This window comes from Empidonax traillii, unplaced genomic scaffold, assembly GCF_003031625.1.
Source record: "Empidonax traillii isolate 1590-97213 ecotype Southwest subspecies unplaced genomic scaffold, ASM303162v1 scaffold106:size2091409, whole genome shotgun sequence".
In the NCBI taxonomy this organism is placed as follows: domain Eukaryota; kingdom Metazoa; phylum Chordata; class Aves; order Passeriformes; family Tyrannidae; genus Empidonax; species Empidonax traillii.
The window spans coordinates 1,337,053-1,350,342 of record NW_020955299.1 but is presented as its reverse complement, the minus strand read 5'-3'; the positions used below and the strand labels follow the sequence as shown (position 1 = coordinate 1,350,342).

At 55.1% G+C, this 13,290-nt stretch overlaps 1 protein-coding gene across 9 annotated transcripts in view; it reads left to right on the top strand.

Annotated features, from left to right (window-relative positions):
• Nucleotides 1-13,290, top strand: part of CASZ1 (castor zinc finger 1) — a 275,827-nt gene that overhangs the window by 221,701 nt on the left and 40,836 nt on the right. For all 9 annotated transcript variants that reach the window (XM_027882516.1, XM_027882519.1, XM_027882522.1 and 6 more), the window contains one exon: nt 10,415-10,984. In XM_027882516.1, the coding sequence (XP_027738317.1) occupies nt 10,415-10,984 (570 nt within the window). The remainder of the gene's footprint in view (nt 1-10,414; nt 10,985-13,290) is intronic.

Below are 13,290 nucleotides of genomic sequence, written 5' to 3'. Positions count from 1 at the left end.
AGGGTCCAGCTGGGAGCCCGCTGTCTTCTCACTCCACGCTGCAGAACAGACCGCTCCTGGTGTGCTGTGTGCGTGTGAGTGTGTGCGAGTGTGCACGCGGTGCTCCGTGGCTGCACCCGCGCCTGCCTCAGTGGCTGCACGAGTGGCTGCTGGTGGGCTCTGTGTGGGTGCTGGTGAGCTCTGTGTGGGTGCTGGTGGGCTCTGTGTGGCTGCTGGTGGGCTCTGTGTGGGTGAGGGCCGCGTGTGCAGCGCTGAGCAGGACTGTACATACGTGTACATCTGTGTGTCTGTAATACGTGTGCAGGTGTGACACCTGTACAGTCACAGCTACACAGGCGTTGTGTGCCTTACATGTGCTCTGTGTGCACAGTGTGTCACAAGCACAGCTGTGTGTCTGTGTGCCGGGCCGTGTGTGCCCGTGCATGTGATGGTGCACCTGCACGGCCACGTTCCCGTACACGTGTGTGCTCCCACTGACGGGTGTTTGCAGGCAGCGATAGCACGAGCGCGTGGACGGGCTCACGAGGACAGGGCAGATAAGAAGATGAGCCCTAATGACCAGGAGGAAGAGCAGCAAAAGGCAAGGAGGGGAATTAGCGAGGTGTGAGCGCTGGGAAGCGTGGGGTGAGTGCCCGCACGGCCCAGCCGTGGGGTTGCTCTCCCGTGCTGCTCTGACAGGAGTGCTGAGTTAACAACTCAGGGATGAGCCACTGCTCTCACACCAGAGCTCGCTCTCCCCTGGCCCAACCGTGAGCCTTTTCCACACAGACAGGGCGGACAAGGTTTCTCCAAATCACACTGCACAGTATGTGCAGGTCCCAGTGCTGTGTGTGATGGGTGCCTGTTCTCTGGGTTCTCAGTAGATCCCCAGCCCAGAGCAGGTACCTGCTCACACACAGCTCAGGCAGTGCCCAGGGGCTCTGGGAAGGACAAGGCTGAGGTGCTCTGGTTTGCTCTCTGTCTGCAGCTCTTGCTCACACTACGGGCTCACGCGCTGATTTACTTTGCAGGCCCTTGAAAGACCACAATAATGAACTTTCTCCTGCCTTGTGTTTCTCAGTGATGCAACAAGCATTCAGGCTCCCAACTCCCATTTAGCTCCTGACTTCCCACTGCAATTAATTAGGAGTCTGCATTCTTTGCTGGGTCTGAGTTTAATAGTGCTGAAAGGGATTGCAAATTGGTCTTAAACTGTGAACCAACTACCAACAGGGTTGGAGGGACCCTGTTTTAAGAGGTGGCTCACTTAACCCCTGCCCTCAGTTAGGGATGAGCCCAGCCTGACAGCAGGGAGCTGCTCTCCCCTGACTTGGGCCATGTTGGGTTTGGATTCTCTGTAAAGTCACTCGTTAAAGATGAGCCACCAAGAGGGACTGATGAAACTTTGAGCAATTCCCTTCCGAATCTGTGTCCTTCAAGAGACCTGTTGTCTCTCCCAGGTCCTTTTTATTCCCCCAGCGTCAGGTATTTGCAGCTAAGTCTGGTTCCCTCTTCCCTCCCACCTCCCTGATTCCCTGCAGCCCTGACTCCTTCAGCGTTCACAGAGGTGTCTGTGCAGTGTTCCAAGAGGCTCATGTCTGGCCTCTTCTTCACTCTTTGGGAGCTGGCTCCCACACGGGCTGGCAGGCCCTGCTCCAGAGGCTTTCCCAGCCCTCTGCTTCCACCACCCCTTCCCTCCTTCTGTGCATGCACCGGGTCCTGCTGGCACGGCCCCCGGGCTGTGCCTGTGTGCTAGGGGAGCAGAAGTTAGGCACCGTGTTTGCCTTTAGTTGCCCTGACAACACGTCTGGCTTCACAGGGAGTTTTCCAAGGGCCACAGCCGGCCTGCAGGGACCTGAGGGTGATGAGCTATTACTCTTCACTCTCCCTTTTGCGTCTTTCCCCTTGGTTTTCTTCACAACCTGTGGGGAGATTGATGGCGGGATTGTGATGTAGATGTTAGCAGTTCTGCTTGATTTATAGAGTTACTTAGGCTGAGTGAGGCCACTTATGCTCCTCTGGATAGTAAACCTTTTAACTGGACTAAAGAATTAATAATAAATAAATAAGGCAAGGAGGAGAAACTGGATCAGAAAAGCTGATCCTCTTGGCTTTATGTTATCTGAAAGAAAGGCTCTGAGGGCAGAAGGCTCACAAGGAGCTGCTGCTCAGCCTAGGGAGCCCAAGACCCCACTCACTGTGTTGGGCTGGAGCGCTGAGAGCAGGTTTTCATGAGGAGAAAACTGTTGAAAAGCCTTATCAAAGATCCTGCATTGACAGATGAGCTGGGAAGTTGGCTGCAGGACACAAGGGACTTTTGAGCTGTATCAGTGCTTTTCCTCTGCTGTTACTTGAATGGAAGTAGTACCTAGAACTGCAAAGACACTGAGCCCACTCTGAGCAAGAAATCCGTGCCCAATGGGTGACCACTGAAGGGACCCAGCAGGTCAAGGGCAGAAGGGAAATCTGTGTGATGTCCTTTGCCCAAGGAGAAGGAGCAGGTCAGTAGCAGAATGGGGAGCAGAACCAGAGTTCCTGACTCCGTTTCCCACTTTTTTCCCTCTTCTTTACACTCCTCTCCTTTTGTTAATTCTGCAAGTTCCCTGTGTCACCTGTATGCAGAAAGGGGCTTGTTTCTTGCCCTTTGGGGGTTCAGGGCACGTGAGTGCAGAGCAGGGCAAAGGGAAGGGGCAGGGACAAGGAGCTGTGGCTCGGCACTTGGGGGTGGGCGGTGGATTCTTAGCCGCTCTTCCAGTGAGGAAGCCGGGGGTTGACAAGATCAAAGCACGTTTAGGATCATTTTTGAGGTCTGCCTAGGAAAAGGTTCAGACGTGCGTTACTAAAGTGCTGTGAAGAAGGATTAGTCCTGTCCTTGCTCGCAGTTGAACCGCTTTCCCCACCAGCTGTGCCAAATGCCTGTGAAGAGCTGGTGGAGCGGCAGCAGAGCAGGTCAGCGGCAGGTGAGGAGGGAGTGTCGCAGAGGCAGCCCCAGCGAGGCAGAGGGGCCGGGGGAGGCTGGAGCAGGGCCCGTGCGGGGCTGGAGGGGCAGCGAGGAGGTCCCTGCGGGGGATGCGGCACCGGGGAAGCAGCGCAGTGTCCGCAGGGGTCCGTCCTGCTCCGCTGCCTCCCGCACTCCAGCGGGGACTCTGCGGACTCGGGAGCGCTTGGAGTTGCAGCCCATTGCACCATTGCAGCAAGAGTGGCTGTGCGAGGGCCAGCTCACTCCTAGTGTGAGGTCTGCGCTGCCTTTCTCTCCCTGGCCAGTGATATATGGCATAAATTAGGCCTCTGAAGGGGGATACTGCATCCTTAAGAAGAAATATGTCCTCATTTTTCTTAAACACCGTTTGCACTGAGTGAAATGTTTAGAAGGGACGCTGAGGGATAACTTTATTTCTTACTAGGGAGTTCAGAGCCGTTCAGTTAAACCCATAAAACACTGGGAGTAGGGAAGCTGACAGCCTGCCCGTGCATTAGAAAAGCCATTACTCATCCAGGGGAAATTCACCCCATGCTGGAGCCTCGCGTTACCAATGGGGTGGTCCAGGGGAGGACACGGGATCATCTCCCTCGGCCATCTAAGGGGTCAGGAGGATGCTCAGAGGTGAAAAACACTCTGTAACAATCCAGCACAGTGACAGAGTGCTGATGTGGAGGTCCCAAAGCACTGAGTAAAGCCCACTGGTGGGTGATCATCCTCATTCCCCCCCACCCTCCATGGAGAAACTAAGGCACAGGAAGCTGGGGGGACTGATGGTTACACCGTGATTGGAAACCAGGCTGGAAGCCAGCACTCCTGGCTCTTAACCCCCGTCTTAAATCACCAAAACCAAACTCCCTTGCAGAGGCAAGGAGTGCAAGTCAGGAGCCCTGCCTCCCTGCTCTGTTTCTGCCACAAGGCTGTGTTTCCCAGTGGAGTCAGGAGTCCTGGCTCCACCTTCATTTGTTCAACATTCAGCCCTTTCTTCCCAGTGGGATTTAGAAAATCTCCTGGAAGACGAAGGCAAGGTCTTGTAGGTGATAGCAATGGGAATTCCTGTCTCAGGTGGTGGTTGGTGGTGTGATGGGCTGTGCTACAGGTGTGTCTGGGTGGGCTTTGCTCTCATGCCTCACCTGGCCAGTGCAGGCTGCCACAGCTCCCCCAGTGACTGGCAGTCCAAGGGCACAGGGCCACCCAGGGCACCCGGAGTCATAGCAGACAAGACATCAGCCACCAAGAGGGTGGTGACTTTCTCTTTGATATTTTATTTTGGAGGCTTGACACCAAAAGATTTAATATTTGTTTGAAATGAGAAACAGTTCTCAAATGAATTTGGAGAGCCTGGGAATTAATGTCAGCCCCCCCCTCCCCTCCCTAAACACCCCTCCTCCCCGTCAGCTCAGTCCCCCCCCTTTCAATTTCTGAAGCCTGCTGATTTGAATATTTATAAATATCAGTAAATTATTTATTGTAGCAATCTGCTGTGCCATTTCACCAATCGCCGTTAACACTTTAGGGCTCGCTCTTGAGGAGGACGCGCCTGCAGCAGACGGGCACTGGGGAGGGGGTCCTGCCTGCTGGATGCGATGCTGGGAGGGGTTCCCTCTGTGGGTGGCACTGGCAGGGTTGGAATGTTTGCAGGAGAGGATGGGGACTCTCTGTGTCCAGTTCCCGGGGACTGTGGGAGAGGACATGGCTGGGAAGGGAGGCTCGTGTTGACGGGGAGGGCAGTGAGGGGACAGCCTGACAGGGTGGGCTGTTTGCTGCAGTGTGAGGGGACCTGGCTCTGGCTCACAGCTCAGCACTCACTCTTTGCTTGTAGTTTCTGTTCCCCTGAGGAGGAAAATTCCTCTTGGTTTCTCCTGTCCCGTTCCCTCCCTCCAGAATTACAGTCCTGCACTGAGAATGCACACTGCTCAGAGGTGATTTGGCTATTTTCTGTCTGGGGAAAAGGGGAGCTCCCCGTGTTCATGAGCTGGAGAATCCTTGTCAGCAGCACCGGAGTAGCCAAGTGGCTGGGTGGGAAACAGGAGTAGCCCCAGTGCAAGGCACCAGCATCTCCAGAGCCCACTCTCAGCTCTCGAGGTGTCTGTCACCCACTGCCCAGCGCTGGTTCCTGTGCACAGCCTCTCACTGTCACCACAAAACTAGAGCTGAACTCTGCAGCTGAGCAGGGTGACCAGAGGGAGGGACAGGACAGGCTCGCTGAAGTGAACTGGCACTGGTCTCTGCCCCTTTGAGCCAGGGCTGAACCGGGCTCTGGGAGAAAAACAGGGAGAGAAGTGGCCCCTTGTGGGGCTGGAGATGCCTGTGTGGCAGGAGAAGGTCAGGCAGTGTGGAATGCAGGCAGACTGCACTGCCATGGGGACCAGGGCAGAGTCCCTGGCTTTTCCTGCAGGGTTTATGGATGGGGTGTGTGGGGAGAGCCCTCACGGCTGTGGGAAAGCAGGGAGTGTAGCTGGCAGCGCTTCAGTGAGGACACCCTGGCTGCTCGCTTCGTTTCTCCTCCCACAGCTTTGATTCTCCTTCTCCTCCTGCCCAGTGCTGAGCTGGAGCCTGGCAGGTCCCCACTCTCACACCGAGGGCTTTCCCCAGCTCCACGCAGACACACACAGGCAGGATCCATGCAGGGCAGAGGAGGCTGTTAGAGAGCCTTTGTGAACTCCCCAAGGTCAGCCAGAAGAGACAGCATCCACTAATCCAAGGTCATTTCCTGGGCTAAAAGCAATAAAATGTTTTATTGATAAACCGAAGAGGGGAAAATACACACTAAATCCACTCTCACACGTTGTGGGCCGTGCCTGGGATGTTCTGCCTTTGCCCTGGCCCTGCCTGGGGTAATGCAGGAGTCTCCGTGCTGGAGGGGAAGTGTTTTCTGGAAGGGGCTGAGCGTTTGGCTGCCTGCCCTGCCTCCTCCTGGCGTGTGGCTGGGCAGCGCCAGGGCACTGCTCCTGGGAAGCGTGTTCCCAATGCCCCAGCGGCCTTCTGCTGTGAAGGTTTGGCTCCATTTTAGGGACCTCAGCTCAAGTGTGAAGAAGCTCCAGTGTGCAGCATCCTCACCCCAGCGAGCCGTGCTGCCCTCGTGTTTGGGGCTGCTGGGCAGACTGGAGCCTCTCCAGTGGAGCTTGCAGCACAGTGGTTAAAAAGCAGAGGACTGTGCAGCATGTCGGCCCTCCTTTCCTCCCCCTCCCCGCCCCAAATAATGCCGTTAATAATTAATCGAATGAGAGCTTGCAGCTCCTGGAAAGCTGGCACTGGGACCTCCCTCTTGAACGGAGCTGCTCAGCTGGGCTTAAAACTCTTCAATAGGAATATGAAAGCTCCATCTGTTCCACGTACCCGGCCCTCTGAAGTGACAACGCTGTCCCTCCCCAGCCAGCACCCCTCTCCCCCCAGCACGGGCCCTCCAGCCCCTCCTCTCCTGCCCCTCCCAGCCCCTGCCCCATCACAGGGGTCCCCCCCTTCACCCCTGCTCTTCCCACACCAGTAACTCCTGCTGTTACCCTCCACCCGTGCCAGCTGCTTCATCCAGCTCCCACACGCCCCTTTTTCACAGCTGGGACCCTTTCTCCCCTCTACCAGGGTGTGTCTTGACCCCAAGCTAAAGGCAGAGTTGGGCTCTCTCCTCCTCTCCCTGCCAAGCCAGACTTCTCTCTGCAGCAGTTTGCCCTGTGGCTGGCATGGCTGCAGATCCTTTCATTCCTGCACACTGTGCCCCCAGAGCCCCTCCTCTCCCTCGGGGGAGACAGGGCCAAGCCATGCCCACCTTGGCAGCACCTCACAGGGGAGTTCATGGGTGAGAAGGTGCTGCTTTGGGGGCTGTATGTGGGGTGCTGGCAGCACGTGGTGACTGGGGGGGCAGTGGGGGCGGAAAGGTCAAAGGGTGACAAGGCAGTGAAACGGTGAGTTTTGTCCCCCTCCTTGCCAGCCGTGGTTGCAACAAGCTGTACCTTCCCTTCCAAGGGAGGAATTGCTGTCAAGATGCCACAGGGATGGGTGCGGAGCAGGGGCAGATGGTGTCTCCTCACAGGGTGTGGGGAGGGGGCAAGAGGAGTAAACTGCCGGTGGCATTGTTTTCAGAGGAAGTGCTCAGTGTAAATAGAGCATGTGGGAGAGTTTGTCCTGGGCAGAGATGAAAAGTCCGTGTGACAGGCTCAGGTTATAAACGGCTTCCTCAGATTGATGTGAAATCAAAACATTTCTATTTAGACGAAGAAAATGAAGGGGGATGTTTACTTAGGCTGGAATCTTTAAACAGTGCGATGGAGACACGGGGTGATTTGGGGTGGGGAGCTCGGCCTGGGGGGGAGGGAGCCTCTGCCTGGCTTTGAGGGTCTGGCAGTTGTGACCTTGGGCAGGTACGAAGGTCCCTCATCCCGCAGCTCAGCTCCTTTCCCCTCTGCCTGAGAGAAGGACACACAGGTGTCTTGGTCCCCTCCTACATGGCCATCTTCAGCCCTTCTTTGTAGGAAGGGTTTCCCTTCTGCTGGTGAACCCAACAGCCTAAAAGAGGGGAAGAGGAACGTTGATACAGGTAATGTCCTTCCTGTTCCACAGATAAGGAAATAAGGCGGTGGAAAGATACAATAATGTGTCCAGACTTGTGGAGAGCTGGTTGCAAGGTTGGCAGGAGAAGCTGGGAGTTCTGATTTCCAGCCATACAGGATAGGTGGGATGGAGATGTGCGAGAACCCCAATATTACAGGAGCAAATCCCAGCCCAGGAAGCTCCGTGGGAGGATTAATTTTGTAGATCAGGGAAATGGTACATTTTTAGAACTTGCTTTATTTTTAACTTAAACTTTAGGAAAAGATTCTCAAAATGTTAAAGAAAAAAAGCCCCAAACACAAGGAGAAGGGACAGGAAAGATGCCAAGGGGCAGGGCAGGAGCTCGGGGGGAGAAGCTGGGGAGGCAGAGGGGCAAAGCCAGGGTGTGTGGGATGGAAGGAGGCAGAACAGGAGTGGAAGACAAGTTGCAGGCTCCCTGGAGTTGCTGCGTACGCGGCAAGTGCAGCCTCGGGAACGTCTGTTCCTCTCTTCCTTTGAATAAATATTTATATATTCATTTGCCGGCTGGTGCACACACTTGGCTGCTCACCTCCAGACCAGAATAATGGGACCTGCCCTCCTGGCAGGAAGGGGGAGGGCAGCGGGGGTTCGGGCTGCCGCGTGTCTGCCTCCCAGTTACCTCCAGCTGCGAGCGGTGCTGATCTCACCAGTTAAGCAGGGCTGGCTATCGTGAGAACGTGGACGGGGAATCACCGGGCAGCTGAGGAGAGAGGCCGGTGATTCCGTGCTGACCCAGTGCCCCGGGCAGGCCCGGCAGGGCCCGGCAGGACCGTCCCCACCGGCCGCACCGCGGGGCTGCGCTGGCCCCCGGCCCACGCTGCGGGCACAGCCGGAGGTGTCCTGGCCGGGCTCCAGCTGGAGCTCTCAGCAGCCTCCCGAGATTCCCGCGGTGGTACCAGTTGCGCGCAGGATCGGCCTGCGCTTTCTGCCCTAAATAGAGTGGGAATGCGGTGGGAAGGGAAGGTGCCAGCACTCCGGGAGTCGCAGCTTTCCCGGGCGCCTGCCTGTGCCCATCTGTATGCGCGAGGGCTGCGCGCTGTGCTGGCAGCGTTCGAGAGGGGAATGCGTGGGGGAACGCACAGGAATGTATTTTGGGGAGGTGGGACTTCTTAACCTGTGCATGTAGGACTCCGCTTGTGGAGCGTGCCAGTGCGCACACGCAGCTCCTCAACAGCTATAATTTCTGGATGGGGAGGGACGTGTTTGGGGGCACCGTGTGCTCTCCCTTCGTGAAGGCATGATTGCACGTAGGTGTTAGTGCCGGGGGGTGCCTTGGGGAAGCGGAGGAGTACATTTTGCCTCCCTTTGTGTGGGGGGCTGATATATTTGTCGGGGGGTTATTTTTCTTGCGGTCCCTGACAGGGGAGCGTGTCTGAAGCTGTCAGGAGTTTACGCTAAGCAGCCACTCTCTGGCTCTTGGACAGCAGGTCTAAAGTTTCAGTCTGTTTGTATTGGGCTGTCATGTTACGGGATTAGGGGCTGTCACGGTGGCTTCTGGATGCATCGTAGGGGGTCTGATTAATCTCACTGTGCTTCTGTGCAGCAGCACCTCTGTGCTGGTGACAGGGAGGTGTGGGCTGAGCTGCCACGAGGGACTCCTGTGCAGAGGAGTCTCACCATTCGAGGTCTGGAGATGGGTTCTGTTTGCTCTCCACGTGACCAGCCCCTCTTTCAGCATGACATGAAATCTAAGAGCCCATTTTGGAGGGACCTCCAGCAACATTCCCACAGTAACTCCAGTGGTGTGTGTGACCAGCACCTGTTTTATTGGGTGCTCTACCTTGAGTCCTGGGACAGGGCAGGGTTTGTCCTGGCTTCGTGCTGGGGGAAGAGCCAGGCTATGTGCCCACTGCACCCTTAGCCCTGCTTAGTCTGGGCATCTCTCAGGGGTGTCAAAAGTAAAGAGGGAAATGACACAATGCAGCTGCTTTAGAATCATTTTTTTGCTTTTATTTGCGATTGAATCTTGTTAATTGTTGGTGCAATAATCATGCAAGTGACTCTGATAGGGACCATTTAGTTCAAGATTCTCTGTGACCTTGAAGTTAAGACCTTACCTTCTTCATCTCTCCCCCCACCTTCTCTTACCCCTCCTTTACTAGCTGTCACATATGAATAAACTACATTAAAATAACAAACTCACACTAATTAGCTGATTGTGCTGGGAAGTATGAGAGCAGAATTTCCTGTGGGTGAGAGCGAGCAGGCAAAGGGCCTGATCAGCCGATACCAACCCACAGTGATTCTCTCCTGTACTGCTGTCACACCCCAGTCTGGGTCTGGTGCTCCAGCACCTGCCCTTGCTGAGGCTCCTGTCCTCCATACTGGTTCTTTTTGATGCATACTGGTTCTCTTTTCTGAGGCTGAGCACAAATGCCATTAGGTAAACCCTCACTAGGGTGGGCTTGGTGACCTGTTCTCCCTGCTAGAGGTGCTTGGGTGCGGTCACTGTCTGGGGTGGGTTTGGCACCCAGCACCTCTGGCACGGAGCTGGGGACCTCAAGCAGGTGGTGCTGCAGTCTGAAGGAGAGGGTGAGTTGGGCTTTTAACAGACCTCATATCCTGCCTCAGCCATGAGCAAGGGCTGGTCTGTACCTGAGATGTTTGGGGCCTTTTAGCCCAGTTCTGTCCCAGCATACATACATGTCTCTGTCTTGAGGCCAGTGGCATCCTTTGGTCCCAGCAGGTTCAGAGCGTGCTTCTCACTGAGTTCTCCTGGCTGGGCTTTCACTTGGAGCTTGGGAAAAGCGTGGCAGCTCCATTCCCAGGATGCCACTGGCCACGCCTGAACGCCCGCTGGGTTGTCACCAGCCGTGTGCTGGTTGGGTTCAAGTTGTCTGATCCCACTAATGTCCTTCCTTGCTTCTTCCCCCTCTCTCTTTCCAGCTGAAAGAACTATATGCACTGACGCAGCCTCAGGAAAACCCACAATGGCTGCCAAGCGCAAAGGCGGCCTGAAGCTCAATGCCATCTGTGCCAAGCTGAGCCGCCAGGTCGTCTTCGACCACGGGGGAGCCGAGCAGGCGCGCGCCGACAAGGGGCCGCAGCGGGACGGCGGCAGCAAGGACCTGCCTCAGCCCGGCACCAAGGAGCCGGGCACAGAGTTCTCAGATGGACTCAGCCGCGTGCAGAAGATCGAGGAGGACAAGAGGAGGGAGGTGATTGAGAAGTGGGTGAACGGGGAGTACAACGAGGAGCCCTTGCTGGGGCGAGCGGAGGGCAAGGAATGTAAGGGCGCCGAGAGCGCGGAGGTGCCCCCAGAAGGGGTTTACATGGTGCAGCCCAAGGGCTGCAGCGACGAGGAAGATAACGGGGACGAGGCAGACGCTCTGAGGGGCTCGCAGGATGGCAACTTCTTGGATGACAGGGATTCAGACGGGCCGGCCTTGAAGGATGATGCCTACCGGTCCTCCAGTGGCGAGCCAGGCTCCAAGCTGGGGGCAGGAACCACCTCAGGTAAGCCTTCCATCCCCTCCACCTCCCCACACAGTCACGTTTTCTGGGTGTCCATGCCCAGGTCCTGCAGCACGAGGCAGCCCAGGGGGAGGGTGAGAGCCCCGATTCCCTCACAGAGGCCTGGCATTTTGCTCTTGGGACCATATGGAGTTGTCTCTGGCTCAGCCTCCCCATCCCAAGAGGGATGTTGTGAGCATGGACATGGCTGGATGGATTGTTCCAGATCTCAGATGCCTGGGTAGAGCAGATCTCCCCCTCAGACTCCTTCTCCTGCGGGAGCCGGGTGTCAGTGCTGTGACAGCGACACTGCCACTCCGGGGTGTCACTGCAGAGCCATTCCTTCTCGCTCCCTTCCCCTGGAGGGGATGAGGTGACGCTCGCTGTGGCCTTGCCCCCCTCATGAGGGGCCAGTCCTCGAGCTCTGCACACCCTGAGCTCAGGATCGGGCTGGTGCAGCTGCTGGTCCCAAAGCTCAGTGTCCCCCACCAGCTCTGCCCAGGACACCAACTCGTGTGCAGGTACAAGGTGTTCTCCCCAGGCTGTGTGTACATTTCCTATTTTAGGATAGCTTCTGCCTTGTTTTTGTGGTTCATTCAAAAGCTGAATTCAGCAAGAGGTGTCAGGAAGAGCCCCTGAGGAATTTCGTGCTCCCTTTCTGATGCAGGTGTTCCCCCCAGATTGATTTTGGGGGGCGTATGAGTGCTAAGTCTTGGTAAAAGCTTTGGGCAAATTGAATTCTCTCCATTAGGGCAGAGCAGCTCCCTCCCCCAATTTGTCACTCAGCTGGGCTGAATCTGTAATTGAAAGATCTCCCCCTAATCTGCTCCACCTGCACGCACCCCTCCCCTGATCTCAGCACTTTGTGAATCCATCAAACTTTGCTGCTTTTGTGTGCGCGCATGTTTTCCTCCTCCTGTTAATAATGCAGCCGAAACTCATCTCCGTCTGTCCGTTCCCCTTCTGGAGAGGCACATTCTCTAGTCTTCACGAGTTCAGTGGCAGCGCACATAATTATGCATATAAGATATAAACAGAGCTGTTTAATTATCCTTCGCCACATCAGTGACAGAGTAATTAACAAACATTGCAAGATCAATGAGGAAAAGTGTGACCTTCAGTTTCCTTTGATAGGAAAGCCCTTGTCGTTCCCAGACACAAGGTGATTGTGCCTGGACTCTGTTTTTAGTTTGTTTTAATTCACACCACCCCCACCCCCACCCCTGCCGTTTGCAGCTTTTATTCGCTGTGAAAACTAAAAGGAGGGGAACTTAAATGTAAAAAAAATGTTACCAAACGGGGGAAAATGAAAAGGAGCTGGGGTTTCTTACTGGGGTAGGAGATCTCCGTCAAATGCCTCTGCAGGACTGTGTTGTCAAGGGATTATGCAAAAACGTGTAAGTGTTCAGGGGGGGCTGAAGCCTCATTTCTGTCTAAGGCAGGTAGTGGCACACACGGGGTCCAGTTTACATTTACAGCCACATGGGATTTGGCTTGCAAACAGACGTGCTGCCACGTCTGAGCGTCTGTTTCGAGAACCCTGTTATAAATGTCATTTGCAACATTTCCCTGAAAAGCACAAACTGAAACATCCCTTGCTTTGGAAAGGACAAAGCTGTTCTCCCTTTTTTATTAGTGTTCAGGAAATTAGTTTTAAGCTGCTCATCACCAGGTCCTCTCAGACCTGGGGGTGCTGGGTGCAAGTTAGGTTTATTCCAGTGAGATATGGAACTGTCTATGCCAAAAAAGGAGGTTTTTTTCCTGGGAGCTGAGGCATAGCAGGAGTCAAATGAAAGGAGAAGAATACAGCTCTGCCCTCCCAGTCAATGTGGCTTTTGGGGAGTCATTGCAGAAACCTGGTTTTGAGGGTTCTGAGCACCAGTTGCTCTCTCTGAGGATAGAGAGGGTACAGGGCTGGTAGAGGACATGATGCTCAGCAGCATTTAAAACTGAGCCCACGCTCTGATCAGCTGGAAACTTGAGTGAAAAGCAGGAGCCACACAGAAAAACGAGCTCTACATCTATCTAACTGGCTTTCTTGGTCAGTGAAGAAAGTAATCCTAATTATATGGGGCTGAGAAGAGTTCCTGCTTCCTGGAGCCATGGTGTGTACACACACTGTCCACTTTATGGGACTTCAGCTACTGCCTGTGTCCTCTGCCAGTACCTCCTGTGGTCTGATGACAAATCCTGGCCACCTTTGTCTCCTTCCAGGCTCAGACTGTGAGGCTTGTTGTGCATCAGGGACTCAGTCCCTGCTATTCAAGCCTTGTGCTTTGCAACAAGATGGAGAATATGCATGTAGGGCA